Source organism: Perna viridis, chromosome 3, assembly GCF_037379345.1.
Source record: "Perna viridis isolate PV_CMFRI_1.1 ecotype Kerala chromosome 3, ASM3737934v1, whole genome shotgun sequence".
NCBI classification, from domain to species: domain Eukaryota; kingdom Metazoa; phylum Mollusca; class Bivalvia; order Mytilida; family Mytilidae; genus Perna; species Perna viridis.
In genome coordinates, this window is record NC_142447.1 from 41,673,470 (window position 1) to 41,696,849 (window position 23,380).

A 23,380-nucleotide genomic window follows, 5' to 3' on the forward strand; every position below is an offset into this window, starting at 1 on the left:
GTATGATATAAATCGTTGAAATCTGTTCTTTTTTCATAATGATAAATGATATTTACTATTACAACTTCTTGAATTATCATAGGTATCAATTTGGTTTGACAAATTAGTTAAAATTGTAATTTTTTAGTAATTTAGGGAAAATATCACTGAAGGGCGTGATATAAAAATGACCATTTCTTTGTACTCCTATGTCTGATTTTGATAGTTTTGGTCTTATTAGACTCACAATACCGTATGCTTTCATAAAATGTAAAAAAAGAAAAACAAAAACTCATAAAATGTTTTTAAGGTCTCACTAACCACTTCCAGGTCAAATGGCCACCCCCCTATGTAGTACCAAAAACACACTGAACCTGGACATATGCATTGTAAGTGCATTATTTGTGTGTATTATGATTAAAAGTAGTCAAAATAAAGCTGAGAATGTGTTCTTTAAAACCATATATGTAATTCACTACAAAAGTGTATGAATATTGTTTACATGTGTAGGTAATTTCCCTCCATGCTGTCAGTTAGCAAAACAGGTAAAAATGTGGATTTTCAGTATTATTTATTTAAGTAAATTTTGTGAAGAATTTCTACAATCATCGTACCATTAGCATAATGATTTTGGAAGCCTTATTTTCCAAGCTTCGCAACAGTATGCAACTTAAAGATGTCATTTGTCCTGGGAATTCACAGTTAAACTTTGAAAATTACTTTTTTAACATGTAAAATAATGGAAACGTTAGAAGTGGTTAGTAAGACCTTTGTGAGCATACCATTGTGAAGCTGGGAAAATAAAACTTTCAAAATCATTATGCTATTGGTATGATGATTGTAGAAATCTTGAAAGGTGAAAGATGATGGGTTTTTTTTAGTTTTCAGCCAATATCTTGAAAATTATGATAGAAAGAGAGAAACTTCTAATTGCTAAAATGATCCTTATGATAAGTCCTACCAAAGTCTTCTTGAGCCAAAATTGTTTGACAACTCCTTGTTAAATTTATTGCCCTATAAAGGCAAATTTTAACCTGGTGAGCAATTCTCTCGTGGAAGCCTCTTGTTTCAACACAAAAACAGTAAGAAAACCTAAAACATATAAACAATCACAAGAAAGAACAATGTAAATTTTGATATTAACCTTACCTGACATGGTTTATAGACACTAACATCATTCCAAATACTCAAGAATACAAAATATCTATCTGAATCAATACAGACCATCTTACAAAAGTAAATATGTAACAATGAGAGCATATTACTCTAAAGCTGATTAAGATGTAGTGTGACTTTTCTATACCATAATATGTACTAGTCATAAGTGAGTATTATAAGTGACTGTTTTTTACCACTTAAATGTTCACCTAACTGGCCAATTTGTGTTCTGTATCAACAATAAGGTGTGGTTAAATCAAATAGTTACATCACCCTTTGACCTGAAAATCCTAAGATCTCAAGTTGGCAGACAACAAAAACTGTGAAGCAAGTCCATTAACTCACATGCAATTGAGGATGCATGGGCAAAATAAACCAATATTCTCCTGACATCAGGACAGCAAAGAAGGTTTTAGTCCATATCCCAAAAATTTCAGACAATTATTTAATATATCTAATAAATTAACATTGTGTAAATTACAATAAGAATTTTTGTCATTTTATATAAACTGAACATTTCTGAAATTTCCTGGTCACAAGATCTAACACTTTCTTATCACAAAAAATGTCCAATAACAAGTATGAAATTTACATACTAGGCTTTCCAGCCATTTGATTCTGTAGTTGTTGATTTAGTTCATTGATAGCATTGAAAACTCTTTTATTAAGTGGACGGTAATCACATTCCATGGTTTTAGCTGCAATAAATTCTTTCATTACAAAATTGTTTTGCTCATGATGTTGCCATTTTCTTTCCAGATTTCCAAGTTGCATGTATGTTTCATTATCTTCAAGTGATGTTTTCATCCCTTCATATTTAGAGGTCAATTGTTGCATGACCTTTTTAAAGTTCTCTTTACGCCTTTGTAATGAAATTCGATCCTCTTGTAGCCGTTTTCTTTTCTTCTCCGATTGATCTCTTAATTTATCCATATCACTATATACTTCTAAATCTTTTTCCATTGTTGCATTCTTTTCTTTCAACATTGCCAACTCTGTAGTGATTTTATCTTCTAATTGTTCAACCTTTTGAAGATCAACTTGTAGTTTATCACTTTCAGCTGCTAGACCCAGAGTAGTATGTTCTGCTTTCTTCATCTCTCCAGCTTTAAATGCCAGGTCTTCCTTCATATTACTCAGCTCCTCTGGTGAAGGTAAATGAGAAAACCTGCCCATATTTCTACTTATGTGTTCCAGGATGTTGACAACATTCTGCTCTAGCTGACCAACTCTTTGAATTTCTTGTTGTTTGGACTCTTCAAATGTGTTCAAGAACTCATCAATAGTTTCTTCTCGCTTCTTTAGTTCTTTATATTTCTGGTTTCTTTCTCCTTGATTTTCCTCTATATCAATATCAAGTTGTCTTATTTCCTCTTGAACTTGCTCTACTTTCTCTCTCAAATCATTTGTTTGCCTCTCCAGACTAGCAATCTCCTGATTATCCTCTTTCACTTGCTTCAGAAGTTTTTCTCTCTCCTCAGCTGGAGAGGATTGATTCTTTGTCTCCTGGACTAAGGCATCTCTTTTTGTTTCAAGATCATTCAACTGCTCATAAAGGCGGACAGCTTCTTGCTTTACTTGTGAAAAAGAAAGCTCTTCGTTCAGATTTTCTATTTTGGAGTTCAGAACATCCAACTCTTGTTGTCCATTCTCAAGTTGTTTCAGCATATGTTCATTTACATCTTTTAGTTCAAAGTATTTTTGCCTCATTTTTGGATTCATGTCATTTACTATATTATCTGCCATTCTTTTTTCCTGGTCAAGTTCCTGTTCTATTTGTCTGATTTGGTCTTCTTTTTGCTTTTTAATTTCAAAAAGTTCTTCGATTTTACGAGCTTCTCTTTCATTTGAATTTTTTAAATCTTGCAAATCCATTTCAACATCTTGTATGTCTTCATCTGTAGTCAATTTATCGACAAGGGTGTTATAATCTCCAAGCTCTCCTTGTAGATCTCTTATTTCTCCAGCCAACACTTCAGCCCTTTTCTCATATGTAAGAAAGGCAGAGTTTTCTTCAGAATTGTTTTCAATCTCTTTATTCAGTTTGGTATTCTCACTGTTCAGTTCATTTATTTTACTTCTGACCAATCCCAAAAAGTATGTTCTATCTTTGACAGTTCTTCCTTGACCTTTTACACCAGTTTTCATGCCTCCAAGCCCTTGTTGTGTCATTGGTCTATCTTCTACCTTCAGCTGAGATTGCAATGCAGTCCCTGCAGCTACCTGACCACCTCTAGTGCCAGGTCTTGCTGTCCCTGGGTTCATAGCAGTAGTAAGCCTAGTGGCAGTGCCTGGTTGCATAGCAGTCCCCATAGGTCTTGCACCTATTAATATTAAAAGTACATACTGTATATTATCAACATTTTTGTGAAAGACATTCCAAATTTCAAGTAGAACCTGAAAAGAATATTGAAAAAAATTATGTCACCTGGTGCATGAATCGTTCTGACAACTCTTTTTTCCCTTCTTCCTCAACAACCATTATTTCCGTTTAATTTGTAAATATCGTTAAAAATTATATTTTCATCTCAGTTTCTAGGTCTAAGCAGTTATTGAAAATATCACAAAGAAAATGGATTATACCAATATTACTATGTGCAAGGTTGGTTGAAACACGGTTCTGAACATCTGCCTTTTTTTTTAATAATTCAACAACCAGTATTTCTGTTTCATATCTTTATCTAATTAAAATCATTTTTGTCAATTTCTAGGCCTACTTATTGAAAAAAATCATAAAGAAAATATGTCATATCAATATCTAATAAGGCAGAAAAATAATAGTCTTGTTTCCTGCTAGTAGCAGCAAGAACAAAGTAAGGTAAAAATTGTAAGAAGGTAGCGAAATTGTTTTATTTCCCTAAGTACATTTTACATTGAGTAAATGGGGAAAAAAATTTAGACTTCAATGGTGCTTGAACTAAAATAGCCATAAATTGTTTAAATTAGACACAAATTAGACATTAGGTAGGGTAGCAGGAAACAGACATATTTTTAGCCTGAAAACAGACTCAGGTTCATCTAGAGGGAATTATACATGTTTGTTTAAATCCAGTCAACATCATAGTAAATGCTTAATGATGTAAGTTAAAAGATCATGAAGTCAAGAACTTGCATTTGTAATTCATGAAGCAAAGTTTGTGCCTGAACCAGAAATCGCATTCAACATATTTTCGTTCATGAAGATATAACAACCTTGACTATTGCATGGCACAATGTTACGAGCATTACAAACTATGTTCATTAGCTTGTAACACTGGGTAACAAACCAACCTTTCCCCTCATTAACACATTATACTGAACATCATTTGTTCATGTCAATGGTTTATTTCATTCATGAAGACATATTCAACCTTGACCATATCACTACAAACATTACTTTTAAGTGGATCTGACAAATTTGGGATTAAATAAACTTTTATCTTATGGAATGAAATGTGATTGAATTCTTTCATGGCTAGTGGCTTCCATCATATTGATTTTCGGTGACAATATGAACCATAAATATCACCTATAAAAAGAACCCACATGTACTATTGCATGGCACAATGTTGCGGGCATTACAAACTAAGTTCATTAGCTTGTAACACGGTGTAACAAACTAACCTTTCCCCTCAGTAACACATTTATGACATGATACTGAACATCATTTGTTCATGTCGGTGGTTGATTATCACTCATTCAGATTGAACCTTCATTTCAACGCCAAATTACATCCTGAATAACTTAGCAGAATCAGCTTTTACATACCCGTTCTTGGCCTGCTTCCACTTGCACTTGGTAGTCTTCCCGACATAGCTCTTGAACAATTTTTCACAGATAATGATAGTTTACTGTTGACAGGAAGTAGTAAAATATGGAATGTTCTCGTTTCGTTCAGCCTTTTGGTGCACCGGCGTGTACAGGATAGTTTAAATCTAGGTAGTTGCCCCGTGCACGTACCTAACATACAATCAATATTAATATTGTTAGAGTTTATCGATCAATTGAAATAACAAATCTTCTTACACTTTTTGCTTACTTATTCAATTTGTGTCAATCATTTAAGTTGTAGTCGTTATTTTATCAAATAGAAATATATAATTTGCACACAAAAAATAAGGGGAAAAGGAAGAAATACAAATTATACGTTTCCATTATATGCAAGATGTATTTCTTTAAGGTCTCATTGCGCAGCCTTTGCTAAATAACACTTGTGGCGATGCAAAAGAAATTTGTGTTTCTGTTTTGTCCATTTTTTTTTAACATGTTAGGAAAAAATAATGTCCCAGATGACAGATTATTTTTTTAATTCCAATATTTCACATCCGTAAAGCAAGATTGGTTTAAGAAAATATTGGTCCGTGGGGAAAAAAATACATAAACCATAGTCAAATCTATCAATCAATCAATCAATAGATCAAATAGGCTTTAATTTAATCGGCAAGTTCATTACAACTGTACAGCATAAGCTCTTAGGAGCTTTTATAACCGATATAAGGTACATAAATAGCTATACAGTGCATACAAACATGTAAAATACATTGACAACGTGGTAAGACAAACAGTTATCATAAGACAGACACATACAGCACACAGATATAAATAGCAATTAGGAATAAACCAATCAAAGGAGCTAAAAACAAAACAGGCAGAAACAAAACAAAAATAAATAAAATCAACAAAAATATGGTATCGTGGTCGCTGCTTCAGTCATGGATTAACAGTCGCTATAAGCAACAAAAGAACATTTTTTCCGATCCCAGCTTGAAATCGTGGTTTTGAACTGATTGAAGTTCGAGCACTGTCTAAAGTTTTCGGGCAGAGAATTCCAGAGGGCTGGAGCAGTGTACCTGAATGATTGTTGCACATACCTTGTAGTTCTAACACGTGGTATCTGTAATAAGTTGCTGTATGTGAAATTGTACGTATGATTTTGTTTACATATTACATCAGATAATACAAGTGGAGCTTGGTCATATAATATTTTAAAAGTTTCTTATGCCATTGTTCTGATACGTCTTACTTGTAAAGTAGACATGTTGGCCTTTGCTAAAAGATCATCATACATTCAACTATATGGGCTTATATATATAAACAATTCTATAAATTTGCAACATGTGGAAACCTGTGTCCATAGCCAATGCAAACGACCGTCTCAAGAGTTATACCTGGACGAAGTATAAGTTTAGAATATCGGAAAACATAAAATAGAATATTTGTCTATAAGACATATTTATCAAATATTATTGGGAATTTATAATGATTATAATAAAATTTAAGCAAAAAAAAAATATCTAGTACTATCTTTTTACTGAAACTTAGTGTTGACTAGTCAGGTGTTTATCTGGTTAGTCAGGTGTAGGCTAGAAAGTGGTGACAAAGGGAAAATATTCCCGCTCAAAATCTACAAGCATCACGCGATAAATATCCCTGAAACATTTCACTAGTACCAGTAATACAATAATTTCCTCCTGGTCCATGCTCCCAGTTTTTAGTGGAGTCCAAGTTGCTCATTTACTTTTGTTACTTTGTATGTATGATTTTAGTTACTTTATGTTCTTTGTTGTGTGTGTCTGTTTTCCATGCCCGGTCTTTGTCCCTGGATTACATTCTTTTGATTACCGCTATAACCTTGGTTCTCTTGATTACTCTCTACTACATTATCGAAACGTCGGAAATTATGCTTATAATCAAAATAGACATACCGTAAAGTTCTTTCTTGTATCTTTCTTCCTACAGCTGGGGTACGCCTTTGTTGATATATCCCCAATGGCTTATAAAACCACCCATCTGTATGTGCTGTTTTCTACTAGATAGGTATGACAACATTAATTACAGGCTACCCCAGACAGGCCATAGGAGGACAGTTTACAAATCCAAATATCGTGGGGGAGTCGGTCAAACCTTGTTCCAAGGCAAGTTTCCAGTCTTCAGAAACTTTAAATAAAGTTGTTTGACAGTCATGCCCTTTCCTGAATGCATAGAGAAATTTATTTTAAAAAATTCTAAAAGTTGCTCTGCCAACACTTTTTCACAAAATTTAGAAGAAATGAGAAGAATGCTGACAGGCCTATCATTATTTTTCAGGAAAGGATCACTCTTCTTGTAGATCGGGATAACCAGTGCCTCCTTTAACCTGTCTGGAAAAGAACACGATTCAATTGAAAAGTTGATCATGGCAGTAATTTTTTTTTACAAATAATGAGATACAACATTTGATAAATTTCACGGAAATTTCATCAACACCCTAAATCTTTTTTACTTCAAATTTATTTACAATGTTTGCTACTTTTTTTTCATTGGTGCAGTAAAAAAAAATTTCAAAATTTTTGTTTTCAATTTTCTTCAAACTAGGAAGATTTTCTTTATCAAAAAGTGTAATCTTTTCCAATATCTTTTGCCATGTTCACAAACAAAAAAAAATTAAAACTTCTGCCACATATTCATTTTTTTGAGATTATATCATCATTTTCTTGTATAATAATTTAATTGATTTATTTACCTTCTTGTGCAAACCATCATGCAAGCCTTTGTATGGCCTGCATGATGGTTTGCCAGAAATCTTTTTGTTTGCAGCTACCAATACATCTATCTGATAAATACTTGTTTTCTGACTTTCGTTTCAATTTGTTTATATGAATTCTCCTAATTCTGTATTGTTCTCATATTTTTGGTACGGCAAGCTTCCTCTGCTTTTCTAGAAACACCCACCGAGTTGCTCATAAAACCTCAAATCCGGGGTATATGAAAGGGGAAAGGAAAAGTTGAACAAATCAGTTTAAATGGTGCAGATGGATACATCGTAGCGATCCACGAGTTCATGATGACGACCATAAAACTTTTGTAGTGATGACTTCAATTATCGTGTTCGTGCTAACATATATACACACAATACTGTTAGATCCGGTTTGCACTCACATGTGGTATTTGTAATACGTGTACGTGACGGACTGAGGGATTTTTCGCATCCGTAAAGCAAGATTGGTTTGACTAATTTTTCAAAGCGATCGATATGACATTTTGTAGATGGGTTATGGAATCGTCCTTTCCTCAAAACTCCGTAGCTTTTCTATTGACGGTGCATACACCGTGTAATTTCTGGTTCTCGTGATGGTAATTCTTACGTAGTCAAAGTTATCGACAGTTTCGATTGGATGTCCATTCTAGTAAAATAGTGGATAGTTTGCCCGTCTTCCCTTTGAGAATATAAGAATCTTTGTTTCGGCTACACTGGCTCTCATTTTCAACATTTGACAGTAGTTTATTACGTATTCCGTGCATTTTGAACTTCATCTGCTGATTCTGCAATTATTCAACGGTTTCATCTGCGTACAAAATAACAAGCAGTTTTATTTTTTTTTTTAAATCGTAGCTTTTGTTCTATGTCTTTACTAATATTATATGAAGTTATGAGATGTGGTATGAGTGCAAACGAAACAGTCGTCCAACAAATATTAGGCAACAAACAATCAAACTTCGTTCACCCATTCTATATGATATTTTCGGAAATTAATTATTCTGAAGATTATATAAATGTCATAAAAAGTAACATTAAGTTGGCATTTGTCCTGTATGCCAGGCTGTAGGTCTACTCTTCTTGTCACCATGCATCAGGGATGGGATGACTGAAAATGTAATTGTAACTAAGTGTACTTGAATTGATCCCAAGTCTGCGGCATGCATGCATTAATGCGTACGGTCTCTTCAAACGCAGGAATTACTTCACCATAGTGCTTTTTATAAAAACATGAAAAGTAGTTGTCTTAAAAGTTACCCAAAATATATAGTGGAAATTAACCATATCAAGAGAAGAGTGTGGCAGAGGTGTTAAGCTTTGAAATGGCGAATATGCCACCGATATGCGCGAGATTGGACATCAAGCGTGTGCATAAAAGGCAAATAAACGCACCCAATATTTTGCATCGTTTCTCGGCAACGTAGATTAATACGCCCTTTAAATATTAAAATATGTATTCAATTATAAATTGCAATATATACTCTAATTCACAAAACAAATATTTGTTGGAAACATCATAGGCTGTTTTTTGTCATCTCATTCGAAAAAAGTACTAAATTGAAGGAAAATTGTTGACCTTTTTTTCAAAGTGTGATAGGACACCGCCATTTTTAAACAATATGGAGGACAGTGCTTGGGAAATCACCTAACATAATGAACAAAGATTTCCATCCAGGTAAAAGTTAAACCAAAGTTAGCTATAATCAAAACAAATACTTTTGATAGTCAACATTAATATCTGCATGATTCACTAATGCGTTCCCTTGCTTTGTAGATGAACATCGCTCCTGGCCCTGGGGCTGGTCAATAATACAATATTTAGCATTTTAGGCAAATATCTTGAAATTATTGTGTCAGAAAAAAAAAAATAGCATTATGATTTTTTGTTGAAATCTTCACAGACATGTACTAGACCACTCGATACCTAAATTTTCTTCACAAATCTATGTAGAATATTACTATAAAAAGTACATAAAGGTCAAAGGCTATGATTTTGTGCTGGACTGGAGGCTGGAATCAAAATTCTTCATTTGTCACAACATTAAATTGAAATAGTGTAACATCTTTCACTGTGAAAGTTTTAGAATGCAGGAAAAGCAGTGAAAATTCCCCGTACATTACATAGCTTAACAAATTTTGACTATTTTTCATGATACAACTTAATTTTGTACAATGTATATAATTTATCAGTCTTTCTGAAGGTTTGTGAGACTTTTAAAAATAAATCTTTTTTTTACATTTTTTTCTACAATTTTTGTAACAAGTAAGGTAGCATCAAGAGAGTTATTATTCAGATGGTGAGTTACAAAAAAAAAAGCAAAAAGAAAACAAACCAGACTATATAGTATAACCATGGTATAACTGAAATATTATAAAGGATGCATACCTGCCAACTTACACGATTTAATTTTGTTTTCAGGATTTTGACCTTTAGTCCAGCCAACACGATTTTTCAGGTCAAATTTGTCCCGAAACCTGATTTTGTCAAAATAACCTTTAAAAATCAGAATTAAAACCCCAAAATTGGTATTTCAATCTGATTTTTTATATTAGAAGAGTCATAAATCTGACAAAAGGTGTTAATGGCTGTCTATACAGGTAAGTCCAATAATGAACACTGTCTCCCCTGCAATTGACATTAATGGAAAGACAGAAAAATGTGCTTCATTGTATTTTAAATTACATGTACATTTGATTGTAAATAAAAGTTTCCTCATTTATTTTTTTTTCTGAATTAAAATTTCAGAATTTCAGTTAGGTTTGGAGGAGTCCACCACAAAAAAATGGTCTTACAAACTTCAATTTAATAGGGAGTAGGCATTGCCTAAATCAGCAAGCACCATGAACTTTACCACATGTGTACAGTCTGTGCAAGACTTGTTAAAATAATAAAGGACATTATAAAAGGGGGGTCAGATGAACAATTTTGCTTTGCAAGTGCAATGTTTTTATTTATATTTAAGCAGCAAGCGAAATAAATATTTTTATTTGAAAAAATCTGCCTTGTAAAATAATGGGGAGGTTTTATTCAATGAATGAATATTTTGAAAAAAAAATGTTTTTCCAAAATCCCAACCTCATACCCCCTTTCCCCTTGCTTTTGAAATGGTCGTTAACTTTATAGCACTTTACAATACTTTACATTTTTTAACCCTTAAGGGCATCTTTAGCAACATCCTTTTCAGTTTTGGCCAGTCAGATCAATCTGTACAGATACCGGAAATATTACAGTTTCCCATGGATGGTGGAAATATTTTACACATATATCATGTGACATAAACAAAATTCAGAAGCAACTGACAGCTGCAAATCTGAATTCCAAACTATGATTGTCTTTCCTATCTTAGTAAAGGTATACTTTGATTTGGATAATATAATTGGAGTTATATTTTTTCCAAGGTGGGTTAGGTTCTTGACAATAGAAACAGTGGAAAAGCAGAGATACTCGTACATAAATCCATGTGTTTCCTGAACTTTTTAAAAACATCATATTCACTTCTTTTATTAAGTAAAAAAAATAATGAAAGACTCGAAAACTATCAGAAAAGATTAATTTATTTTTACTGAAACGTAATCTTAACCTGTATATTTTTATTTGATTTAAAGAAGCAATGAATTTTCTCTGTAAGGACAGTCACTTTTTGTTACTTCCAGTTCCAGGACATGACTTTTTTTTCATTAGTATATTGGGGAACCTTAGGGGAAATTTAGATAGTACATGTAATAACCATAGAGCTCACATCGCTTTGCGGTGGTCACTATTACACTGCATGCTCATGTTGTTCAACTGAAAAAAAAAGCCCTTTAATACTGTTGTATTTGTCTCATTCAAACATTACTTCAATAAAACCTATGCAGTTTGCAAAATATGTCCTGAAAATGTCCGTTCATACATTGTCCTGCCTAAAAACCACAATGGAGGTTTTCAAAAGTTGGCAGATATGAAAGATGTGGTAGCAAATGCATGGAGAAAAACAACAACAAATGTGTTACAGTTGCTTTATGAATAGAAGCCAGCTCAAGTATAATGATATTTAAGAGTAATCAAGGGAACCAAGATTCTAGCAGAAATCAAAAGAAAAAAGGGACGAAGACTAGACATGGTAAACAGACACACACAACAAAGAACCTAAATTAAAATAACCAAAATAATATATACAAAGTAATGAAAGTAAATGAGCAACTTGGATTCCACTTAAAACTGGGAGCATGAACCAGCTGCATCGGTAGGGTAAGTGTCCTCTGCTTTTCTAGAAACACCCACCGAGTTGCTCATACAAAGTCAAGTCTATGCTGGACGAAAAAGGAAAGAAAAACTGACACATTGAACAAATTAGTTTACATGGTGCTGATGGATACACCATAACGATCCACAAGTTCATGATGACTGCCATAAAACTTCTGTAGTGACAGTGTTTTCACAACTGTAAGGTGTCTGTTTTTGTGAAACACTGTCATAACACTGCCAGGTGTCTTCTTTAACACAATACTACTAATACCCTGTCAAGTGCCCTCTTTTATGAGACATTGTAGTACAATATAGGTACATATAATTATATTTTTTATGAAGATGGTGATGGTGTTGAATATGGATGAGGAGTTTAATTGGATGTTGTTATTAGACTTCCCAAGAGGCTGAGAATTTGAATCATCAAAGCCATTGAATTTGTTTTGATTGAATTAAATTCTATTCATCTTTTTCATAAGAAAACTGCAAGTAAAGCAAGCAGTAATTTTGTGTTAAGTGATTTCAGCAACTTTCAATTCCATTGGTATTCTAAAACTTTAAGGTATTTTTTGAAATTATAAGCTTGAAGTACAATGTACATATCACATGTAGCTTGCATATTTTTACCTTACAGTCAAACCTATTATTTTGTATGATAGTAAAATTTTTGGTGAACATATAACAAGACCTGCTTTAGTTTAAAGGAGACTTTTCATTTCCTGAAAGTGATTCCTTCATATAGTTAGAAAGGGCATATAATGACATTTGTTAATGTTCAGTGTAACAAGTTACATGTACGTGAATTTTCAAAAGCATTTAAACTATACTTTGTGTCCATAGTAAGACTAAAGAATATTGCTGTTAGGCAAAACACCTTTTTATGGCCATTTTGGCTCAAGTAACATTAAAAGTATGGATTTTTACCTCATAAACTTGATGTTGAATATTTTTGAAAAATAGAATTATTTCCCAGCCTACTTATCCTATTTTTTCCTGCTGCTGGCATTTAATAAGACTATTATTTTTTGGCCTTATTGGTATATTAGGAAGGTCAATTACAGAAAATGTTACAGGTATATGCAGTATTTTGAAGTATTACAAGTTGATCTTGATTTAACATGTACACTGTATATGCATATGGATGTGTAAAATTCATCTTTGACTCGACAAGTTTAATATAGTGTGTAGCATTGGACACATCCTGACATTCAGTGATTTAACTCATCTATAGTGACAAACCTGGCACAGGTAAACAATTATGCTGTAAACCTTTATAATATTGCTGTATTTGATTTCCAGTGAATTTACTTTTTTTACTGTAATTAGTCAGCCCAATGCGAAGGTGTTAATCAGACATAAATATTTGCTGAACCAATCAAAATTGACAAATGTCCAAATTTACTCAACTCGATCATAGGCAGGTCCAAGAAATACTAGATTAGCCACTGCCTATCGCATTGATGTATTGTCCTACCAGTATATAGATATTGATGAGTTAAGAAGAATCTAATAATAGCTACATGTACATCTTCAATGTATATACTGTAAACATAAATTTCAAAAAGTGATAAATGTTGTATAGAGCTAAAAATAAATTTCACAGGTATTTTTTTCACACTTTTTAAATAGCAAAATTTAGTCCTCCACGAAAATTAATATGTTTCCAGTAATAATTTGCCAGAAAGATGTTCAAATAATGAATGGATAATTTTGTAATACAATTCCTTTTTTAATTGAGTATTATAAGAATAAATGTATCAGTCTCAAATTGTATGTAATGACGATGATAGCTATGAAATAAAAGAAGTAAATAATTTGTAGATAACAGTAACTGTCAATATATGAGTTTTGCTTTTCACACATATATCTTATTTCCTTCTTTGTCTTGTATGATTGGTAGACTTTGTCTCTATAAGTTGTGGATACAAAAGTATACATTCACTTGTCTTTTTTTTCTTTTTTCCAATTTGGAAAGGTGGAACTGCATCTCTCATGCATATTTACAAGTTTCGTCAGTTTTTTAATTTTATTGACATATACAGTTCAAGTCACTAAATGCCAGGTACATTGTACATGTTAAAGAGTCTATGAGAACAAAAATATTATGTTGGTTAGATCTACTTGTAGGTACATTGTACTTTCCAATATTTTTTCATGAGTACATGCTCATTTCAATTTAAGTCAAAAATTCTTTATGCTTAGAAATTAATTTTCTTTGAATGAATCTGCACGTGGTCAGATGTCTAAAGAAATTCTTAGACCATTGATGATATTTCTGAATATACAAATGTATAGACCTAAATCCTTTAAAAATATTGCTTGAAAAAACCATGATCAAGTAGAGTAGATTGATTTCACCCTATTGTCAGAAAATTCAATTACAAATTTTAAAACAATGTATGCTCAACAAAGCTTATAAATTACAGTTCATGAGTGGTCATTAATTGTTGTCTTTTCTTTACTTTGAAATTATGTTACTGTGCTACTTAAGACATAAATGTTTTAAGTTTGTTCATGTCTAAGATAAGCACCTTATCTTACTTTCATGTGCTTTATGCATATAAAGGGATTTACCATTCACAAGTCAATAACTTGATTTAACAACATCTTATAAGTATGCCTAAACAAACATTATTAATAAGAGGTAGACTCTGGTCTTGTGAATATTATTCTTCTTCCAGTAATTGAGTTCACATTTTTTTTCAAAAGTGTCTCTCCCCTGTCTGTAAGATAATCGCTTACGTATGAAAATATATTCAGTAGAAATCTGAGTATTTTCTAAGTCCCATGCTGAGTTCAATTTCAACGATACTCTGATATTGTTTCCAGTAATGAATTTACATGTACAAGATGATGATTGAAGGATAAAATGATTTAATTGAAATCATAAACTCTATGATAAGCTGTCAAATCTTTGGGAGTTTTGCATGGATTTCAAAAAACCAACTGACATATGCTGATATGGGGAAACAGCTTCTTGTGTTGCTAGCAATGAGTAGAAACTCATAGGTGTGGGGCCTTTCTGACATCCTGCCTATAGGAAAGTAGATACTGATAGGACAGCCAGGACAAACTTGTTTCAATTCATCAGTAGTACATGTACATGCCTTTGATGTACATGAAATAATAGATGATTATATATTTATGCCTCTGCAACTAAAAAGTTATTGGTACTAAGTTCATCCATCTGTTATTCTTGCTGGATGGTGGAACATGCTTTCTCCTTCAACAGTTTTTGAGCTACACTTTTTGAAATGTTTATTATACACTTAATGTACAATATACAAATGTAGGTGTGAATGACCATTGATTATTGAATGACCATCGATTATTGATTTTTGACATTTTCAAAAAATAAAGATTGCTGGACTTATCAAATTATCAGATAGTTGCAAAAACATATTATATATTAAGACCCAAGCTTTCAATTGATAAAATAATAATGTGGATAAAACTAAAAAGCATACATGTATATACATATATATGAGTTTACTTGTAGGAATTTCTTGCCCTTCAGAGTCAAAATATTTGTGTTAGTCTACATGTATAGATGTAGTACAGATATCAGTCTAAGGCTTCCTGTAGTGTTGTTCATGATTATCATTTTTTGTGGTATATGAATAGGTGGCTTAGATTTGCATCCATGTAAGTCATTTCACGGTCCACATACATATACATGTACTGAGCTTATATTTTATGCATACTCTTTACATATTTTTATCATATTCGTTTTTGGCTTTGTTTTGAATTTATTTAAATGATTTAAAGACGAAACTTTGTGTTAGATATACATTGGAATTTGTCCAACATTGTACACAGTAAAGTAATCATTCCGCTGTGAATAGAATAATCTCTAGTTTAAAGAACAAGCTAAAATTTCTTTATTTAAATTTTATAGGTGAACAATAAAGGTTTTAGACCTGATCAATAAGTTTAATATTATGATCTTTATGACAACTACGTATAAAAAAAACTACAGGATTCGTCAGTCCCACGGTGTATACGTGAAAAGTAAATTTGAACAGGAATTTATTAGCAGAAAAAGTTCATATAAACAACACAATTTTAGATATCAGTATTTAAAGTGTTTGTAGTATGTCACTGGTATTCATCCAGATTGAGTGGCAATGACAAAAAGAAATAGTTGACATATATAATATGGAATAGGTATTGATTTGCTTTTACCATTTATACTGGATTAATTATAAGACAGTAATACATATACACTATTGACCAACAAGTGTTTTGAATGATGTAATGGATATCTCAGAACTTTATATTAAATTAAATGCATCACTCAGTGAAGCAGGTTTGTATGTTTTAACAGTTTATGTGCGTCTTATTACTTACTTTACCAAACAGATTGAAAAATGCACTTTTTTAAGTTCTACTGCACTAAAGATTACAGTATAGTTCATTGTCCATTGTGTGTACTTATCAAATTTAAAAGAAAAACATCATTGAATATATTAGAATCTTGGTAGAAAACATGACTTCCATTTGCAATCTTAATATTCTTCAATAAATGTATTTTCATTTAAAGAACTAAATTAATTGTCAGTCTTAAAAAAAAAATAAAAAAAATATAAACAAGGTTTTTCATATCGCTTCAGTAAAATGAAATATAGTTTTATTGAAGTGCACTAAAAAAGAACAAAAAAGGAGAAGATGAGTCTGGTCAAAAACCTCAATTTTTTTAACATTCTACTGAAATTCTGAATATATTCAGTGATGCAGAAATCAAATAGTGGTTCTTTAAATAAATTAGAGAAAACTTATACTAGAGTATATTGTCATATCGGTTGAGTTTTGAAATGCATGTTTCAGATTTTTCCAATTTTACCAGATTCTTACAAATGTTTTAAAATGTTACTTCATCTAAGCTAAGTCTAAGGATAATAATGCTTAATAAAATGTGGCTTCAGATACTTCATCAACTATACATTCGCAAATATTGATCACATGAAATTCATGTTAATCGAGCTTCATATGAAATTCATGTGAACTTCATTTATTTCTCAAGTGTACAGAGATTTTTTTACTTAAAGTTGGATAAAAAAAGGTTACATTTTATTTTGACATAAAAAAAAAATAATAAAAAGAGGAAAAATTGTAACTGCTAAAGAAATGAATGTATTTTTATTATGTGATGGTAATTGAGCCAGATTAGAATGTTCTCACCCAGGGAATTCTAAATTAGTTTTAGCTTTTGAAAAAATACAGCAATAGGTAACTTCAAAAGCAAGGTAAAAATAATATACTAGCCCTGCAAGAGGAGATGACAATTGTCCCAACTACCAGACTTAATTGACCAAATTTGATTGATTGAGGTCACAATTTCTCTACGTAAGTAAGTAATTTTTTATTACATATTTTTCATTTATGATTTAAAAGTGCTTATTAAAAAAAAATTCCAAACGAGCTAATTTATTTGAGGTACAAATTTGTCTTTCTTTGGATAAGACTTATATTAAAATCAGTGGTGAAATGGCATCACAAGAAATTTAGAAAAGAGAAAGTAATGGGAAAAGTAAAATAGTTCTTTGTGCCACACTGTCGGTATTTAGATTGTAGGTCATTGTATGATATGCAGTAAATTATAACCAGTGGTATTTTGTTATTTCATTAGGCTTCTTGGTAAATCTTAAGTAGCATTCTTTGTAAGAATCATGCAAAATTTGAAAAATGTGATACATCCCAAAAAAGGGAGTTGTTTTATGAGTCTATATAAAGAAATGTATAATTATTCATTCCAATCTGTCTGCTCTTAGGAGATAATCAACATTGAAAATCCAGTAGATTCTATTGTATTTGAGTGTCATTTACAGAGTTATCTCCCTTAATTTTGAAATCTACAGTGCATTTTATATAATTTTTATCTCCTCCTAAGAACACAGGTTAAATGAAAAACCAAATGCTAATTTCTGTATGCAATGGCAATTCAAACAAAAAATATCAAAAATTAAAATATGTAGGCTTTTCAGCCATGAATCACATTTGCATGATTCTTAGCTGGAGTGCTACTTCAATACCCATGTATAATCAATAACAATGTGTTTTTATTTTTTTTTATTTGATAAAAAAAATTGACCTCATTATCTAAAACTGGTAAAAACTGACAGGTATCTACAGTGCTTTGAAGAAACAGTATGGTTTATATATAGGCATTGACAATGTTTACTTGAAATATTTTGGTTGTGTCTCTTTCATGTGCATGTAGATTGATTTATTGAATTTTGTTGTGACTAAACACAAAGTTTACCAGAACAGAGCATTTACTTCGTGTAGTGTCTTATTAAATAGTCGTAAATAGATGATTAATATTGAATTTTGATTGATAAATATGATTGAACATGAAGACAAAACGCTATTACCTAGATAGGTGGTATTTACACTGGGGGTATTAATCTTTGCTTATTCAAATACACACCTACATGGATATTTAGTACATGCTTCAGGCAAGTTGAAACCTCCAAATCAGTACATATTGAGTCGATTTAAAGTGGAAGCCAGTGTTCAAATCAAATCTGAATAGATGCTTCAATTTTTCGTCAACTTACATATTGTCTGTTTTTTAATACATGATATTTTTTTTTCTAATTTTTGTGAGGCATTTGAGTCTTTAAAAATGTTGTAGGTGTGCATGATATGCTTTGTTAGCGACTTCTTGCACTCATAATTTCAGTACTTTATATTTGCATATGATTTACATAATTATATGTTACTACTCCACATTATGCTACAGATCTGTGCCATGTTTACCCCCATAGTGTCATAGTTCTAGCTTCATAAAAATGTACCTCTTAAATATCATACATGTGTGTTTCTTGTATGAGAACGGGAGGTTTACATGAAATGATCAGATTGCATTGAACATTAACCAGTTTTCGATTCAGGCACAGGTGCTTGTTACAAGACTATAAAGGTCATATACATTAGCAGGGCCCCGATATCTATAAATATTCATTTCCAGTTGTTTAATCTGTTTCCTAATCTGGTTCCCTTGTTAATATCATAAGTGACCCAAAGATGCTAAAATGTACCTCATACATATATCATATACGTATATCATACACATGTCTATGTGTGTTTTTTGCTTGTATGAGAACAGGAAGTTTACATTAAAGGATGAAATGATATGTTAGCATTGAATTTATGTAATATTACCCAGTTTCAGATTCAAACGCAGTGGCTCATTACAGTTGACTATATATATGTGTAGGTCATATACTTGAATATTTGACGATTAGCAACTTTGAAGACTTCAGTTTTTGATTATACATGTACCCTTCCACTTAAAGTTGCAAAGCTGTGAGACTGTAACGCTAGTCATTTTTGAGGGATGCTAATTTTGACCTAATAAAAATCTGTGAAATATTTATTCTGAGCTTAAATACCAAGTGCACCACTTAGCATCTGCCAGAAACTTATGCACATATTAGAAAAAAAGTATTTGTTATCAAACATATTAACTGAATGGTGTTTTAGTATTTTATTACATGTTGTTGAGTATTGGGATTATAGTACAAAAATATGATTATTTACATGTATATTAACTTAATAAAATTGAAAAAAAAGTTAGTTTTACCTTTTTTGATCTGAATAGATGAAGAGTTTCCATTAGAATAACATAGACTTTGCCATTGACTCAGGTAGGTGGTAGCCTAGCTGGGGTGTCCATTTTGTATCTGATACACCTTCTACAGTACACCATTTGTTGAAATTGTATGAGACTTTCTTATAATGATTATTTATATACCAGTTATGCCATTTTGTTTCATCTTATAAGATTATTGATCTGAATGGAAGATAACTTATAAATTTTTTGATGTGCATAGATTGATTGCCCACAGTGGATGCCCTATTTTTTTATTATAGCTTTCATTTATTTTATTATTAGTGTGAGTGTATGGTTTTAATTTTAATTTAATACTTATATACTGGTATTCAACTTACAACTTTGTCTGTTTTAGACAAAAAATCTACAGAATCAAATCTATGATTTCTCCAAAAAGTCTTTCTATTGTTGAATTAACCATAAAATATGGATGACAACTACTGGCACTTGTTTAACAGAAGGGTGTTATTTACTTCCATTGTTGATGGGGATAATCAATGCATTTAACTGTTATCTACATAAATCATTTAAAATGCTCATCCTTTATTCATTTTATAAGTTCTTAATTTCTTTCTTTTTATGTGAAATTTAGATTAAATAGACAAATTATATTTTATGTTCAAACATTTATACAGGTAAACTATTTTCTTTGTTGTGGATAATAAGAAAAGTATGTTACTGAACATTTCTTATGTTATTGTTTGGTACTAGTTTTATTCCAGGTTTTTTTTGTTTTTAAGGAGGATTAGAAGTCACTTATTTGATTATTTTTTTTTTCATCTTTATTTGTAATTTTTTTATTTATTTGATATACTATTTGCTTGTTTAGTAATTTTTAATTCAGCTCACAATAGAATTAGGTTTTAATTTCCAACTTTGCATGTTTTATAGGATAAGATCTGCTGTACAAGGAGGCCAGAATGAGCACTAAAGAATCAGAGGATTACCTCTCTGATGGGGACAACACTACACAGGATGTTGATGAGGAGAGTAGTAGCAGTTCTAGTGATGAAAGTGACGGAGAAGAAGGTGAGGATTCAGGATATGATAATGGTGGACAGCAGACCTTGACTTTGTTGGATGGAGCTTCTATCCTCATTCAACAGGGACCTGAGGATGAGGAAGAGGAAGGAGAAGCAGACAGTGAGTTTAATTATAAATGAAAGTGTCCAAAGTACATGCCATTACCGTAATGATCTTGAATATGTTCTATACACTTAGTTATTATTATATGTATTGATTGAAAAGGTAAATAGAACTTGGTTTGTTAGACCATTAATAATATTCAGTCTAAGAAATGATGTGTTAGGGTTGAATTCGGTTAACTGGTTTGTCTAAATTTAGAGATAAAAATTGCATTATGCACTAAAATGGGTCTTGTAACTGGATTTATAACTTGATAGTGTATTTTAATTACTTTCCTTGAGTGACTGGTTTTGGTTTCATACCCACTGCTTGTTCTTTTTGATAGTTTTGTCACTTAACAGATTTTTATTTAATATTTCAAATAGGTTAGATATAATGATGTTGATTCTACTGGTTCTCTTTCAAGTGTTTCATCAAATAGAATGATTTCTGAGTGCACATTTAGTTTAGCAATTGAAACACAGTTGATAATGAATTGGGTTTTTTCTATTAGATTGCTCTTTGTTTTGAGTACATATAAATTGTATCATGCTGTATGGTTCAGTGTTTGGTTTCCCTCCACATTGTTTGTTTAAGGAAGATTTTCTATTGTGGGTCTAGAAAGCTTTATTTATTTTTTTTTAAAATCAACAAGAGTTATCAGACTTGATCATGCATGGTTTGCTTTGGAATATATTGAATACAACCTTATAACATAAGCTTTCAATTTTTCATGAAAAACTGATCGATTTCCCATATAATAGTCTGATTAAGCCTTTTTTGTACTAGACTTATATATTCAAAAGTTATCATTTGTTTACAGAATATTGAAATGTTATGTAACACTATGTGCTAAAAAGACATATTGTTATTTGATTATAAAGAAAATTTTGAATTCAAACATCTGACTGTACATTGCCACAGTAGTGTTGGAAATGACTGTTATATGTAAGTGTTTTATTCTGCTATTGTTTTACTGTGTACCTTGTAATTGTGAGATGACATGTGTGTATATATATCAGTCCATATTTTATATTATTTTGGAATCCTATTGTTAGTATTGTTTCATTAAGGTTTGAGATGACTGCCTTAGTTAGTTTTCCTTCATCATGCAAAATGTATCATGTAATCACAACTCCTCCTAAACTGCTTATAATTATTTAAAAAAAAAACTCTAAGGAAAAGTAAGGTGTGACATGTAAATTGGGATATCAAAGAAAGATAATTATTTTTACTGGTTGAAACCTTGTAAGTACAAGTTCTCCTCAAATGTGCAATAAATTTTTGAGAAAATGTTTATGGGAATATTAAGTATCACATTTAAAAGTGCTTGAAAGGAAGATGATTATTGCCACTACTTTCAAAGAGAGGTAAACCAACTTAAAAATTTACATGTTAAAACCTGTTTAATTTTGATAAAGCTTATAGGAAAGCTTGGCTTCATATGTAGATGTATAATTAACAGTCATGTCACTTAAGAGTAGGGATATTATTCAACTGGGTTTAACTTTAAGTCTACTCGAAGCAGTCAGTGTTCTTTTCTGATTGCTTGTAGTATTTCCCTCAACTCGTACAGTTTGTGTAACAGTACACATATGCACATTGAGAATGGCCATTCTATTTTTTAAACAGAACTTTAATTCTTCAGTTTTGTTCATAGCAAAGTTGTGATAAATTTGTTAATTATCTCCACCTTACTTATGAGATTTTCTTGCTTAACTTATTTTCCCAATAAAGAGGTCTTTAACTTGGTTCCAGCTGAATCTCATGACTATTCTTCAGTTATGTGTGGCCTTCGTGACTGATTTCATGTAAATAAAAGGACTTATAGTCCTATCACAATTCACAGACTTGGATTTCAAATGCAGAGCTTAAAGATTATTTATTTTTTAATTTATTAAATGCTTCATCATGATATTAAATGAATTATTGGCAGTCCAGTAATTTATTGAATGAATTTTCTAATGAATTATTAGTGTGTTTAAATTTTTTATGTCAACATTAATATTTTACTGATCATTGCATATTTGGTAGATTTACTTGACAACTATAAAACTATGGAGACTTAATGTATTCTTAAGGCTCTTATCAGAATTTATAATGTCATAAAACAGTAAGAGTGACTAAGTATAGTTGAATATGACATGAAATGAGTGTAAAAGATAATAAATGGTGAGGATGATGTGTCTGAAGCAATAAAACTGTATTTTAAGCAGTAAGGAAAAGTGTAATAGCAGCATGTTATGAAGTATCTAAAAAATTAGTTTTGAAGTATACATTTGGTCCCTTAATCTTCCAGCAATATGAGATGTATATTCGTAATAGAACTGATGGCTTTACTCAGGAATTAGTTCTAGTTTACAATTAAGAGTCTTATCAGACAGTTGGTTTTGGGTGTTTTTTTGCCAACTGATTTTAGATGATAGGTTTAACTGCTGAAAAGGTTTTTGTACATTTAAACACAGTTCATTTGTGAATTTGATTCTTGTAAAACATCAGATTTAATTGTAAATTTATGCAGGTAATGAACCCCAGGTACTTGAAACCAAAAAATAAAATATGGAACTTAATTTCGAAACAAAGAGGCAGGATAATTATTGAAGGACTGACATTTATATACATGAATTACCTTTTTTGTCTATCTTCCCATCTGTTGGTCTTGTCAGAATTTTGTCACAATTATCTCTGTCCCCAATGAATGGATTTATTTCAAATTTGGTATGTGGTTTTGTATAGGCATATGTTGTAAGTGATTTTGAAAGCTGCTTGATATCAA

General features: G+C 31.4%; 2 protein-coding genes across 31 annotated transcripts in view; one reads left to right on the forward strand and one right to left on the reverse strand.

Moving 5' to 3' along the window:
- Positions 1-1,101: 1,101 nt before the first annotated feature.
- LOC148622306 (intraflagellar transport protein 74 homolog) lies at positions 1,102-5,028 on the reverse strand. The gene is made up of 2 exons (XM_088572080.1): positions 4,885-5,028; positions 1,102-3,461 (listed from the first exon to the last, which is right to left on the reverse strand). Exons 1-2 carry the CDS (start codon positions 4,928-4,930, stop codon positions 1,726-1,728), a joined length of 1,782 nt encoding a protein of 593 aa, XP_088428206.1. The 5' UTR covers positions 4,931-5,028; the 3' UTR covers positions 1,102-1,725.
- Positions 5,029-9,174: 4,146 nt separating this feature from the next.
- The window catches only part of LOC148622307 (tubulin polyglutamylase ttll6-like), a 39,550-nt gene continuing 25,344 nt past the window's right edge, over positions 9,175-23,380 (forward strand). For 27 of the 30 annotated variants that reach the window (XM_088572113.1, XM_088572092.1, XM_088572106.1 and 24 more), the window contains exons 1-2: positions 9,175-9,308; positions 20,371-20,622. In XM_088572113.1, coding sequence (XP_088428239.1) covers positions 20,400-20,622 — 223 coding nt within the window. In that variant the 5' untranslated portion in view covers positions 9,175-9,308; positions 20,371-20,399. The other 3 variants (XM_088572085.1, XM_088572084.1, XM_088572082.1) reach the window with 3 other exon arrangements.